The sequence below is a fragment of the Opisthocomus hoazin genome, chromosome Z, assembly GCF_030867145.1.
Source record: "Opisthocomus hoazin isolate bOpiHoa1 chromosome Z, bOpiHoa1.hap1, whole genome shotgun sequence".
Classification (NCBI taxonomy): Eukaryota; Metazoa; Chordata; class Aves; order Opisthocomiformes; family Opisthocomidae; genus Opisthocomus; species Opisthocomus hoazin.
Window position 1 is genome coordinate 71,634,447 of NC_134454.1, and position 15,322 is coordinate 71,649,768.

General features: G+C 40.4%; 1 protein-coding gene across 3 annotated transcripts in view; it reads right to left on the reverse strand.

The window, feature by feature from the left end:
* Positions 1 to 9,808: 9,808 nt before the first annotated feature.
* Positions 9,809 to 15,322, reverse strand: part of ITGA1 (integrin subunit alpha 1) — a 76,332-nt gene continuing 70,818 nt past the window's right edge. For 2 of the 3 annotated variants that reach the window (XM_075410778.1, XM_075410777.1), the window contains 2 exons: positions 14,619 to 14,735; positions 9,809 to 13,865 (listed from right to left, as the gene is read on the reverse strand). In XM_075410778.1, coding sequence (XP_075266893.1) covers positions 13,821 to 13,865; positions 14,619 to 14,735 — 162 coding nt within the window. In that variant the 3' untranslated portion in view covers positions 9,809 to 13,820. The remainder of the gene's footprint in view (positions 13,866 to 14,618; positions 14,736 to 15,322) is intronic. The other variant, XM_075410779.1, reaches the window with a different exon arrangement.

Below are 15,322 nucleotides of genomic sequence, written 5' to 3' on the forward strand. Positions count from 1 at the left end.
TACGTGTGATGCAGACCGTAGCTTGTATTTCAGGAGTGCTTTAAGGTTACATGTGTTCTCTCAGTTTCTTATTTATTTTTAACATTCTGAATCTGAATTGTAAGTTAAAATGAAGAAGCCTGTCAACAGGTAGGATTGTTCAACAGGTGTTTGTTTGGACATTGGCTCTTTATGGATGTTCAAGAAAGCTCCGTCAGGACATTAAAATCATTGATGGAAATACAGAAGGGACATGTCCCTGTATAAGTCACACTGATTTCTTTCATGTATTTACTCTTTTAGTAAACACACAGACATGTTACGCATGAACTTGCACGCTGACTTGCTGTTTGTAATCACTTCCCAAGACACCGTCACATCCGAACTCTGAAGCCCTCGGTCAGTCATTGCCAGAAATGACTCACGTGTCTCTCGGAGCAGTCCCGCGGTTTCCTCCTTGTGCTATCGCCAAAGCGCTGCAAACAAAGGTTTCAAGGTGCAGCTGCCTAAGGCAGAAACCTCAGCGTCAGTACCAAGTGTGATCCGGTGATGCGCGGGCAAGTCGTGATCGGGAGCGCAGCTCTAGCCGCTTCTCTTCGCGTCTGCGCTGAGTGTATAAATGTGTGTGCAGCTCTGGGATGAGTGAGAAGAATAATGCTGATTAATGGCTACTAGTGAAAGGACAATAACAAAAAAAAATAAGCAGCATAGAGAAAAATGGTTTATTAATAGATGAGATAAACCAAGAATCCCCTTGTGACCCACCCGAAAATAACCTCCGCAGACTAAGATGTTTTAGTTTCCTAAGAAACAATGTCTTTGATTCAATTACATCATTCTAATTATAAATACACCCTCAGGATACGAAACTTTCTTCCTCATCCAGACACAAAGTTGAAAAATAGTTTCACACACACAAAGGCTGTCTCCCAGGGTGTTGCTTCTCAGACCAACATTTGTCTGTATCTACAAAGAACAGGTCACGGGAGAGAAATACTGTGAGGATTACTGTATTCTTTAACAATATTCCCTTAGATAAATGCTTCTGTTTATATAGGTTATAAGACATTTGATAACTACTCTCTTACAAAATCCTAACTGTGTATTGCATATTATAGAAAACCAGATTTTCTACGATGTCCAGTATTTCACCTTTTTCACTCTCTTCAGCCATTTTATACATATTATTCAGAAAAATTATTCTTTGTTATAGTTCACCTATGCTGGTTAAAAAAATCATTCAGAGGACAGTTTGGTTATTGCTCTTTATCTATGCAATTTAAAATGGGGCCTGATACACACCCTTTGCTCTACATGTCTTTGTTGTTTAATGATGTGTTTCATAGAACCCTATTGTGTCTGCTTGTCAGTGATCACTTGCCAAAAACACTGTATCTGCCTGAGCTGTTTTGCAGAGTTTCAGCCTTGGTCCTATGCAAATATAAATCACTTGCAGATTAGAAGAAAATACTGTGTTGGCAAGGGCCAAACAAGCTTTCTTCTTCACGGTAAGGACTGTGGGAAGCAAGTAGCTTGACCAGTTCCACTACAAAAAGATCACTATAATTTTTGCATTTTCAAGAAAAATGGAAAGTTGCAGAGGGATACTGAGAAATATTCTCTTCTTAGAAGATATTCTGGTGAACATATATGTAATAATCAGTTTTACTGTGGAATTTTGCAACTAATTTGTGTTATTCTCGCTTTTTATTATGATGACAGAATGTACAGTTAATGCCAGCCTTCTCAGAAAACATTCAGGTATTTCCATTTTTGTCTTCTGTGAGGAGTGGCCACAGAATCAGAGTTTCTGTGGTATGCAAAACTGAGGAGTTTTTTGTTAATGTATCTCTGGGAGGAGCTCTTGTGAAGGTGACATAATTTACACTTAGGAGTCCGAGGTGTATGGCTCCAGGTCACTCCTTTGATGTGATTTGTCTGAAGGTGTTAGAGGGAAGGGCTACCAAGTAGCATTTATTATTTTTGGCAGACACATGATGTCTGTAACAAAAAATGTTACATTAAGGGCTGCACTGAAGAAGAAAAGAATAAGCTACTAAAAAAAAATCTTAAAAGGAAATGTTAAAATTAGCTGTGAGGATGTAGTTTAGACATTAGTAATAATTCAGTTTTGGAATTAAACTGGAAAAGGTCAAAAATACAGAAATGAGATTTTAGGAATTATTTAAGCAATAGGTAGAGAATAAACCAGCACTTCTCTACGATGCTGTGCAAACACATTTTTAACATTTTGTGCAGTTTTGGTTCAATCATCTCAAAATGCTGCAGCAGAACTAGAAAAAGTTGAGACAGAGTAAGGGAGGTGGGGAATGGCCTCAGTACCAAGGCTAAAAACTTCCTGGCGCAGCTGGTGAGTGAGCCTACCAGGGGAGGTGCCTCGCTAGACCTGCTGTTTGCTGACAGAGTAGGACTGGTGGGAGATGTGGTGGTTGGAGGCCGTCTTGGGCTTAGAGATCATGAAATGATAGAGTTCTCAGTTCGAGGTGAAGTTAAGAGGGGGGCCAGCAAAACCACCACCATGGACTTTCGGAGGGCAGACTTTGGCCTGTTTGGGACACTGGTTGAGAGGATCCCCTGGGACAGAGTCCTGAAGGGCAAAGGGGTCCAGGCAGGCTGGACATTCTTCAAGAGGGAAGTCTTAATGGCACAGGAGCAGGCTGTCCCCGTGTGCTGCAAGGCGAACTGGCAGGGAAGATGACCGGCCTGACTGAACAGTGAGCTCTTGCTGGGACTCAGGAAAAAGAGGAGGCTCCACCACCTATGGAAGAAAGGGCAGGCTACTCAAGGGCAGTACAGGGGTCTTATTGGGTCATGCATAGAGGAAATTAGAAAGGCAAAAGCCTGGCTAGAGCTCAGGTTGGCCACTTTTGTAAGGGACAACAAAAATACAAACACGTCAACAACAAAAAGAGGGCCAGGGAGAATCTCCATTCCTTATTGGCTGTGAGGGGCAATACTGCCAACAAGGATGAGGAAAAGGCTGAGGTCCTTAATGCCTTCTTTGCCTCACTCTTTAATTGTCATACTGGTTATTCCCATGGTAGTCAGCCCCCAGTGCTGGAAGATAGGGAAGGAGAGAAGAATAAAACTCCCACAATCCAGGAGGAAGCAGTTAATGACATGCTATGCCACCTGGACACTTACAAGTCTGTGGAGTCAGGTGGGATCCACCCAAGAGTGCTGAGGGAACTGGCAGAGGAGCTGGCCAAGCCACTCTCCATCATCTATCAGCACTCCTGGCTAACAGGGGAAGTCCCAGATGACTGGAGGGTGACCAGCGTAACACCCATCTAGAAGAAGGGCCAGAAGGAGGATCCTACGAACTACAGGCCTGTCAGCATGACCTCAGTGCCTGAGAAGATTATGGAGCGATTCATCCTGAGTGCACTCAGTGGACATGTGAAGGACAACCAGGCCCAGCTAGCATGGGTTCATGAAAGGCAGGTCCTGCTTGACCAGACTGATCTTCTATGACCAGGTGACCCACCTAGTGGATGACGGAAAGGCTGCAGATGTTGTCTACCTGGACTTTAGTGAGGCCTTTAACACTGTTCCCCACAGTGTCCTCCTGGAGAAACTAGCCATCCGTGGTTTGGGTGGGTGTACTCTTTGCTGGATAAAGAACTGGCTGAATGGCTGAACCCAGAGAGCGGTGGTGAATGGAGTTTAAATCCAGCTGGTGGCCGGTCACGAGCGGTGTTCCCCAGGGCTCGGTTTTGGGTCTGGTCTTATTTAACATCTTTATGAATGGTCTGGATGAGGGGATTGAGTGCTTCCTTAGTAAGTTTGCAGATGACACCAAGTTGGGCTGGAGTGTCCATCTGCTTGAGGGCAGGAAGATTCTGCAGAGGGATGTGGACAGGCTGAATCGATGGGCTGAGGGCAGCTGTATGAGGTTCAGCAAGGCCAAATGCTGGGTCCTGCACTTGGGTCGCAACAATCCCGTGCAATGCTACAGGCTTGGGGAGGAGTGCCTGGAAAGCTGCCCAGCAGAAAAGGACCTTGGGGTGTTGGTTGACAGCTGGCTGAATATGAGCCAGCAGTGTGCCCAGGTGGCCAAAAAGGCCAGTGGCATCCTGGCTTGTGTTAGAAATGGTGTGGTCAGCAGGAGTAGGTAAATGATCGTGCCCCTGCACTCTGCACTGGTGAGGCTGCACCTGGAGTACTGTGTTCAGTTTTGGGCCCCTCATGACAAGAAGCACATAGAGGTGCTGAAGCATGTCCAAAGCAGAGCAACAAGGCTGGTGAAGGGTCTAGAGAACATGTCTTCTGAGGAGCGGCTGAGGGAACTGGGGCTGTTTAGTCTGGAGAAGAGGAGGCTGAGGGGGGACCTTATTGCTCTCTACAACTACCTGAAAGGTGGTTGTAATGAGGCCGGTGTTGGTCTCTTCTTGCAAGTAATCAGCAATAGGATGAGAGGCAATGGCCTCAAGTTGCGTCAGGGGAGGCTTAGACTGGATGTTAGGAAAAATTTCGTTACTGAAAGAGATGTAAAGCATTGCAACAGGCTACCCAGGGAAGTGGTGGAGTCACCATCCCTGGAGGTGTTCAAAAAAAGTGTAGATATGGCACTTCAGGACATGGTTTAGTTGGCATGGTGGTGTTGGAATGACAGTTGGACTTGATCTTAGAGGGCTTTTCTGACTTATGGTTCTATGATTCTGTGATTCTAATTAAGTAAATTAGGACTCTTTTCTCTGGAAAAAGAGATGCCTTTAAAAGGATATAGCAAATATATACTAGAAGGGGCATGGATCAGGCTGATGGGGGTCAGTCGTGCACTGAGGGAGGGATGTCTGATGAAGCTACCACGTAGGAAGACCGGCACAAACAGAAGTGGACTATTCTTCTTCCAGGGAGCCTGGAGGTGCAGGTCGCAGTGCTGTAGGGTGGAGGATGTTTGAAGTTAACCTGGGCTCCCAGTCAAGGTTAGGGAAGAGAATTCCACCAAGGACTGCTAAACACGTTGAAATCTTCCCAGCCTATGAAAACCTTGAACTGCAAAAATGCTGGAGGCTGGAAGAGTGCTTGTGAGAAGCTGGTCGCCTGCATGCCTTGGTCTTAGGCTTTTCCATTGGTATCTGCTTTGGCTGACATGATACAGGACTTGGTATTGCATAGACCTTTGGTCTGATCCAGTATTAGTTCTTTTACGTGTTTCTGCTGTTGGGCCAATTTACAGTTTTCTTTTCAATTGATTTAATTATAATGAATGATCAGGAAGACAGACTTTTTAGTATGTATAAGAGTTGGTGATTTTTAGCATTTAGCTCATGCTATGATTTAATTCCAAGCCATTACTGAGAATATCATAGCTGATTTGACTTTAATACAAATATTTCTGTATTCTTAATATTGTATTATTAACAAGATAGGTGCTTTTCCCTACTAGGAATCTGCATAGAGGACAGAAGGTTAGTGGCAGTTGAACATATCCTGTAGTTTCGCTTCCTTTTGAAAGCCTCTGCATGCGAAGGGTGGACAGCTAATTCAGGCAGCAAGACTCCCTCTGTATAGATTTCAGTAACACCGACACTGCTGACTTGAAGGGAAAAGCAGTCATTTAATTCAGGAGGACTGGTATGTGTCAGACACCTGAATTAGCGTGAAGTGCTGTGTTGAGCCCCCTCCCCAGACACATGCACATGCACATGCCATGTGAGGCAAACTGAGCCCCACGTTTAGTGCCTGTTCCTGAGCTTAGTGTTCGCAGCTGGAAAGTCACCAGGTACAGCAGTTAATGGGTCGTGCCTGCCATAACTGACATATTCTTTCTGTCTCACTGTTCGGCTGTGCTTTTAAAGCAGGGTAAGCCTGGACTCATGTCTCCTCTTTGCCTGGCTGTGCATTCCCAGCTCTACCTCTTGTGGTGGCAATAGCACTTGTATAAGGTGTAAGGATGCAGTCAGGGTGTTGGGGTGGGTGGAAACAAACACCCATCCACCTACTCACAGCCTCCCTACCAAGTTGCAGATGGGTTACAAAAGCAGACAAAAGGCACATCAGTTTAAAATCCATAGAGTTCTTTCTTTTACTTCTCCATGCATCTCGAACCCTCTGAAAATAATCCAAATCCACTTGGGAAGCTGATTTTCTTACATGGTGATCAAGAGTAACCTACCTTGTTATACAAGCCATCCCGGAGTAAAGATTTTAAACCAAGTAAACAGTTTTCCACAAAAACTCTTAAAAATGGACGGAAAAAGGCTAATAGAGATGATGTAGAATCAGCATGGACCATGGCAAAATGTTTGAAAGTCTGGCTGGGTCAGCATGCACCTGATTTCTTAACCAGGTAATATGAACCTTGGAGATGCTACATGGGATTATGTATTGAAGAAGTCAGAATTTTAGAGAGAAAACACAGCAGCCATGTGCTGTAATGCTCCTTTTCACTACAGGCCAAGAGAAGTACACCAGTTTTCTGCTCTTAAGAGAAGTCCTACAGGAGTAATATTCAAGTCCTTTAAAGTGAGGCTGTCCTCTGAAAAATAAATATGATATTGAAGACAGGGTTCAAAGTAAAACCTTCAAAAAGCACTTGATGCAGGTGTCGTATCCTCAGCAGCAGCTGTATCCCTCACCAGTCCTGCTCCTGATGCACAGCACTGCTTCCTACTCTAGATATACCAGCACACTGTTTCACTCTGTTCTGACTGAACTATGTCCTACCTAACACAGATTATTCATATATTTTTATGTATTTTTTTTCCAGGTGAGCAAACTTGTGCCTGTCATGGGGAAATTATGTTAACGGGAAATAAGGTGGGCAGTGAAGAAATATTCCCATTCACCTGTGATCCCCAAAAGTGAGGCACTATATGGAAGCCTGCTAATGCAGCCTACCTAAGTTCATGCTCTCTAGAGCAGCTGGTGTGCTCCCCCGGCAGCTTTAACCCGTGTACCAAAGCATCAACCATGATACAGCTCCAATAACCACTTGAACTGATAAAAATAGTGGGTATCTTGAAAATATTTCTCAGACAGGAGTTATAACTACATGATGATAAGACGAGAACCTCTATCTCCTCAGAATATGTCTTTATTTACATTTTTCACCATTTCTATTTTGAAAACAGAGTAGTTGTTTTCTGATTTATGGAAATAAGACCTATCCATTATTTCTTTTTGTTTGCCTGTCACAAAAAGTTGCTCAATCGTTTGGTAGTCATTTCGTAGCAAACTTGACTCCCTTAACAATTCCCACTAGATCACATTGAATTTTAATTAATTAGTGAGATTAATTTAAGTCTTAATACATTACTTTGTTGTTTGTTTTTTTTTAATTTCTTGTATATGTTAAGCTAACAAAAAATAATACTGAATAACCCGTCCCCCACTTTGTTATATACATAACTGCTGAATTGGACCTATTCTTAACTGATCAATTGCTACATTATCTACCATTAGCTACTAAGCCTTGATTTAAAGATGAAATATCAGACAGGTGGGTGGGGGATAAAATGTGGTAACGAGGTCAAGTGTCATCTAGTTGACCGGATGTACAGGAGTGTTCCTCATGAGATTGCAGAAATCTTACTCATCCTATAAGAAAAATTCTCTTGGGGGTGCAAACAGGCCAGCCCTCAATAACTGCAGTGAAAACTGAAAGTGCTTTGCGTGACAGGATGAACTATATTGCAGCAGGATCTTATAAGACACATATTGCTCTCTAAATGTACTTGCTAGTGGCTGTTTGCTGAGAGCTATAGGCATCTTCCCCGATACTGGAAATTCATGACATAAAGGAGGCCAGAGACTGTGAACTGATTTTGGCAGATCCCTCAAATCAATGGCAAAAAGAAACTCAGTAGTTTCTGAGGTTCATGAGAGTCTCAAAACTTACAACATCGATACCACGAGAACTTTTTTTTCCTGGCTAACAGGGTAGTGGGAGTTTTCAGCTGAACCCTCAAGTTTTGAGATGTGGTAGCATCTGTCGTGGCATAGTGTAAAATGAGTGAACCCAGAGTACTAGGCTCTTAATGGTGAGATCTCATGAGCCAGCCAACAAGAAAGTGAACTATTAACAGCTATTAATTTGGGCCATGAGTTGAGAATACTCAGTAAGGTTTGTGTATACAATTCCCCCAAAGGAAAGAAAATGAATTATTTTTCTCAAACTATGTCTACTGTCAAAAAATTGCAGAACTTCAAATATTTTTTAGGGAAAACTGCATAGATTCTCTGCTTTTCATCTTATCCTCTCTGATAAGATGAAAATGCTCTGTAATGGAAGATGATATAAATAAACTTTCACTAGAGAAAGAGTGCCTATTCCTTTACCCCAGGAGGAACAACAACAGCATCCTTAACATGAATAAACCTTAAGGACCCTATGTAGTACTGAACCAGGTATGAGAAACTTTGCAGTAAGTATTAACTTACAGTACCAAATCAAGCTGAACCATAACTGAGAAGCGGGATTTCACCATGACCACCACTGAAAGTGAACAGAGGGGACAGGCGGAGTGTGCCAGGACAACTGTCCCACTAGATCTAAATGTGCAAGCCACTTTGAATGCTTCTGCTCCCTCTCCCCTTTCTTTGAAAATCCCTAGGAAGTGCAACATTCAGTGAGCCCTTGAGGAATGTCTGTCCTTTCAGAGAATAGTTACAAGACGGAGAAAAGGAGAAGGGCAGAAGGGTAAGTGCTTAAGAGGAGAAAAACAGTAAAGGAACACTATGCCCCACTGTACAAGAGTCAGAAGAAAAATCTGCCCAATGGTCTTTTACTCACCATTTTTTTTGACTGAATGAGCAAAGTCCAGTATCTCTGGGGTGTCAGTCCTCAGTCTTTGCAATTAAAACGTGATTGCATTGGGGATACTCCACTTTATCATCCGCTTCTTTCAACAGAATCCAGTTGTGCTGTCTAAACTGTGGTATCAGCCAGTTGTTACTGAAACCTGATCAGTTTTTATTCTTTCAATCTTTATTCTTACAGGGCTCAAACCACACGGACTGCATGAACCGCTATTGCCTTTGAACTGTGAAGTGTTAGGGCTGCTTCACCTAAATGCAATGAATTGTAATCCAGTTTTGTGTAAATGATACATAATATTAGACTTCTTGCTGTGAGAAAGTGATTCTAGTTCTTTTTTAATGCATTGAAAAGCAATTTAAAACAGACAAACAAAAACAGAAGTGGCTTTTTTTTCTGATTTTCATTCAAATACTCCCATGGCAAATGTCCAACAAACTGTAAGGATCAGATATGTACAGAGTAGGACATTTGGTAAGCACTCCCCTATGACTAGACAGGATGTTGCTATTAGGGGATTGTGATTCACCACCAAAGTAGTCTCCAGTGAGATAACAGTTAAGTAATTACATGGTTTGTAACATTTTCTAAAAGTTAACTGTCATATAAAAGGTATAATCTTTGTCTTCTAGGAAGTTTGATACAGATGTCTATTAGGGTTTAAGGAAGATGATGTGAATCATTTACAACTATGTAAGACAACGGACTATTTGGGTCACAGGAAGTTGTACAGAAAAATGGTTAGATGGATGAATATGTCTTCAGCTTTTATGTATATACTGTCACGAAAAAAATCCGTGTCAGGAAGATGTATGTCATAATGAAGTCCTATGGTCCTCTGAAAACTTTCAGATGTGGCTCTAAGTACAGAATCCCTGCAACTAACGGCATTGTGTTTCTGATAGCTTGACCACATTCAAGCTTTCCTTGATGTTATGCTGTGCAAGAATGCTTTTTTCTACACTAGCTTTCTACTGACAGGTAGGTGGATTTGTTTTTAGGTCCTGAGATGTCATTACATTATTCCTACATCAATGAAAAGCAAACAAACTACGAAGGAGCCTCGCTAGACTTTTAAAATTTTAATTTTAATCAGTAAAACACATGGAATAATTTTACACAAAAAATAAAATGCTGTGCAGAATGTTCTGATCTTCTTAAAAAGAATGTAAATCCCCTCTTACTCCTGTAAAGTGGTATAATGAACAATGGTACATTCTGATTCTCTTGCTCTGCTTTTATTTTTGAATGGGATCATCATCTATACAATAGTTAAGAAATTAAAACAATTAGACTATGTGGAATTCATTAGATGAGTGTGGCCCTAACTCCAGCCTCTTGGTGCCAAGTGAGATGAAAACCCTTGGCTCGTGTTGAAGGTGGATTCCCCTGACTCAAGATTTGCAGAAGGGGAACGTCATGCTTAAAATCACTCAGAACAGTGTATGTACTAAAGGGCTCTGGTAAGGGGTCAGGATAGGTGCGTTTAATCTATAGCAAGGGCTCATAATACAGACGTAGAGTGACATCAGACAGGCACGGGAACATAAGCAGCAGCCCAGGGAGATTGATCTAACGTAGATGCTGTTTTCTAAGTCTTCTAAAATTCCATACAGGATCAACAACCTCTAGAACAGCCTCAGATGGAAGCAGGAGTGATAGTTTAAAGCTCTTGCTCTTTTCCAGAGAAGCTCTATGCTATAGAAATGTAGCTTGTCCATTTCCTCTAAGAACAGCTACTTCAGTGCTGAAGGTTAGGAACTGAGGTGGGCCAGACTCCCTCCATTGCTTAAGTTCTGGCTATACACGCAATTTTTTTTTTTCAACAGGTTTTTATTTGAATTAAGAAATGTTTAGCTTGTTAGTTAATTGAATCATATTACAACCCTAATGTGTCCTTTTATAGGAACAAAACAGATTATATGCTGTTCTGATATTTTTTGTGCCTGCCAAATTTCAGTGAGATGTTCCTGATGTTTGCGATATTGCTTTCACTAGGCTTTTCTGCTGTATGTAGTGAAAAGCAGTAAAATACTGCTCTTGCAGTGCTGTGTGGAAAGACTCATGGATAAAATAGTGATTTGACTAATTTAGCCTGCATAAGAATAATGTGCTATAGTGGTATTCCCTTTACATACTTGTATTTTAAATAGATATTATAATTGAAAATCTGATAATAGGACAGATGTGAAAAAGGAGAAAGCATCATGACAAAAAGTGGAAAGCAGTGTGGTTATATGAAACTTATTACTGTTTTTACAGTGCAAAGCAAGTCTATAAAGAATGGAACACTGATCTCAAACATACTTTGCATTGATAAAATACATAGGTATTTTTGCGTAGTCTTTACCTAGGGAAATAGACTGTTCTATTGACATATTTTTTCAGTTAGACTGATGCTTTAAAATAAGACATGAAATGTTACCAGAAAAGTAAAAAGCTCTGGTTAACAGCTTATCATAACTAAAAAGTGAAACACTTAAACAAAATAAAAGTATGCTGCATAAAAATTATGTGTGGCTTGCGCAACTTGTGAGTAATTTTATGAAGCCAGGAAAAAAGACCTCATGGTTAACAAACTGGCTGAATAATAATAAATATAAGTATTTCTTCTGCTACCACAGACTCTTCTATGTGTGCATAGGTGAATCACAATTCCTTCATATTTCTGTTCCTGAACAAAACCATAACAGGATAACAGCACTGCTATGCCCTCACAGAGATACTATATGGAATAAGCATTTACAATTCTGAGGCCACAGTGACAAGTGGCATTTAAATCTTTCAAACACATTGGCAAAATCATACATTTTCTTAAAATAAAACCTGCATCGCACAGGGGACTGAGAACACCTATGCGAATATTAATTTATCTTCACTGTTTAACACATGGATTTTTGCCTTCCTTTGAGGACTATTTAACTTGCACAATGAATGAAGCAGGGATTCTATCCACCACTCCTCTATGTAATTTTTTTTTTCTTCCATTCAAGTCTTGCTTCCGTGCCCAGAACCAGGGCAGCCCACCTTGTGCCCCTTCAGACCGGGCGCGCTTTCTGGCGTGCAGACGAGCATGGCAAGCAAGCCCGCTGACTCGGTGGCTCTCACAGGCTCTGCAAAGCACAGCCACCCACTGTGTTCCCACGGAGGGCTTTGCCCTCTCCTCTGAGTCATGCTGCTACCTTCAGCAGACTGCTGTTATGAAATAACCACCTTTCCCACAGACTCCAGGAGAAACTGCAAACGCTTTCAAACTTAATCCTGCTTGCTGCATTCACATAGGTCTCAGCCTTTCCCAGTAACTACTGTCTCTAATTTAGGAACTAAATAGAAGGGACGTAAGAGTGACAGCATCCTTCAAATGATAAAGCACCTTCTGGCACACTTCCAGAGCTGTACTTGCCAGCATGTTCAACCTAATCTATGGTCTCTTCTTCAAGAAAAAGAAGTCGTTATAAAATATATTACTGCTTTTTAAGCTATTACTATAAAGTCAGTGCTAAGTTAAAACCTTTTGGAAAACTGCAATGTGTTTTCTTCATTTCAGTGACATTTGTACCAAGAGAAGGAACAAATTTTCCTGGCTTCCTTGGCAAGGCAAAGCTTTTCTGCAAACAAGTATGTCTTATAAAACTTGGTACGTCCTCAACATTTTCTTATCTATTTGCAATCAATACCAAGTTGTCTCATGCTGAGGCAACATCGCGCTTTGCCAGCATGCCTCCATTTTCTTCTGTTAATTTTATGTGGCTGCAAGTAAGATAGGAAGCTCTCAAGGACAAGGCACAGCCCAAGAGCTGGGGGAGAGATCCTCGTGGAAGGAAAAGAAGCGCATGAAAGAAAGGAGGAAACTGGATAGTCTAAATAGGTTTAAAGAAATTTTTTGCTACCTACATTTCAGTGTATTCTCACTTTTAATCTTTGACACAAAATAAACATAATTTGTTAAGTGCTTATTTGGTATGCAAATTCTTCATCGCTTCTGAAACTGATAAGTAACAAAGATGAGGTGTGACTTATAATACGAGAAGCAGCTTGCCAGTGCTGAGTTTCCTATCTGTGCTCTTTTGTTAATTATCACTTTATACACTTTAAACTCATTGGATTAAATAGATACACAATAAATTTACAGTGACAGTTTACGAAGCACCCTCCTGGCTACTCCAAGATATACAGCAAGAGTCAAACTTTCTGGGTACCTCTAAACATTTTCTGCATAAATATGGACACTTCAATTTGCAGATACAATTGTGCCCCTGCTTATTTCAATACAGTGTGCAATCAGATGGGCTTGAATGTTTTGTGCATACACTTTTAGGCCTGCCAAAAATCTGTGTCAAGTTCAAACAGATATCCAATTTAATGGATGAATCCTTTATGGTGTGCTTGACCATAGAAACTTCTTTCTGGAGTACCCTGGGTTCAGCTGGAGACACTAAAATGAGCAGAAAGAGAAGGCCATGGTATTTCAGTAATTTTCACTCAAAATTCTGCAGGTATTTCTATCTTCTGAATTGTCATTACATCAGTTACTGTACAGTATTTGGTGCATTCTCAAAGTTTGCATGTTCTAGTTCATGAACTGACAGTGTGCTCTCAGAGAACTGGCACAAGGAGGAGATTTTGAAAATCATGCTTTTTCCTTTTGAAAATCATAATGTGATAAAAAAGACCGGGATTGCTACATACAGGCTGACTTGTTGCATAATTTGGAATGAAAAATGATTCCACATACATAGGTATATAAGAATATGATTACGTATTTTCAATATTAAAACAATGTTAGAATCTTTAAACTCAGTCGTTCTCCAAATATGGCTAACACTTGAAAGTATGTCCTTGCGTATCACAAAATGTCATAAGGCTGTTTATTCTTCCTTTGCATCATTCCTTTGCATGTGTGCTTGATTAGCTTCTTCTTGTTTTGATTCTTGCTTTTTCAATGCACCAGAGCTTAGAAAATATTGTGACCACTTTATGTATATTTAAGTTTATAATTTTACAGTAACCTTTTTTGAGGCAGACCTGAGCAAAAATTTCTGCTTTTTTTTTTGCTTCATTTCTTCATTTTCTTCTTCAGTGGTCTCTTGAAAAATCCAGCCTGCAGAAAAGAAAAAAGTAATTAAGAAAAGTGCTCAAAGCATACAACTCCTGTTGGTATCATTCACGTGCTGGTCCTTGCTACTATTTTAAGACTTCCAGTACAGTAAAAATTCATTTAATATTCTACCACTGAAGTACAATCTTGTTTTTCCTGGAATGGAAAAACGGAAGAGACATGTCATGAAAGCAGGCAGAAGGAGTACAGTTAATATATAGTGAGTGACTGCTGAATCATTGTTGTGCTCACATAATGTCAAAGGCTAAAATGCTTAATATTTCGTACTGAATTGAATAAATAATACTTGTCAAATTTTCAAGAGATTATGCATGTTCAAAATTAGAAACTGTAACCTTCTAATGCAAGTATGAACTGAATATTTAGCTTGGAGAAGAGTGCCGACTTGTGGCAATACTTACACCACAGGCCTAGCATCTCTTGCACAAAGAGAAAAAAACTGGTTATCAAGGGCCACAGGCAAAGCTAATAAAAAAACCCCTTAATAAACCCTTAATCGTGCTAAATCTCTTTATAGTTTTGTTTTCATAACCTATGGGCAAATACAGATTTCAAATGGTAAGCACTGCATGTTATAAATCAGAAAAATATAGTGTTGTTTGTTACTTACTCATTTCTACAAGATTTCGCTCTATTAGATAATATTAGTGTCTGTAGGTTCTAGTTTGAGAAGGACACGGCAGAGAAGTTAAGCATATTTTTTTATTCTTATGAAGACAAGAACATGCAATTTACCTTCCACAAAGCAAATATAAGCAGTGCAAGAATCAAGAGTCCAGCGAAGATACTCAGGAGGATAACCCATAAGGGGACTGTACCTGGCGGGAGTTCTTTGGAAATCTTAATCATGGTCTGCAAAGAGTTCAGAATGTAAGCAGTGGATGACTTGTCCCTCTAAAATTTCAACAGAGCAGCATGTTTATCAGTATGCAGTGATTTTTTCAGGGTACCACTTTATTCTAACTACAGGAATTTGTAGGAGAGAATTGAGAAAATAATCTCCAACATGAAACCTTATATTTACGTAGTATCTTGCACTTCGTAGGTCCATTCATTTCAAGGGGGTTGGCTCTGCTATAAGTCAGTAGTCATTGTTATAAAGGATACAGGATTAAAACCATGAGCAATTGAAGTGTACATCAAGGAGTTTCTGTGGTATATTCTTCATCACTCAATGCCTGCTTCCTTGAAAGGTGTCAGTGATTAACAAGCTTCTAAACCATGAAAGAAGTGTAAAAGGCTGTGTAGATACTAATTTGATTTTAAAACAGGCATATCTGGTGTAAACTAAACTGAATAAAGGAATATTCACGTTTAAATAAAAGACGTCATATAGGAGTTTGAATTATGTTAACTTAAGAATTTATTAGTGACACAACTTTATAGTTTAAGAAAGCATTGAAGAGCTGAACACTAAACATTCAACTTGAAATTATGTC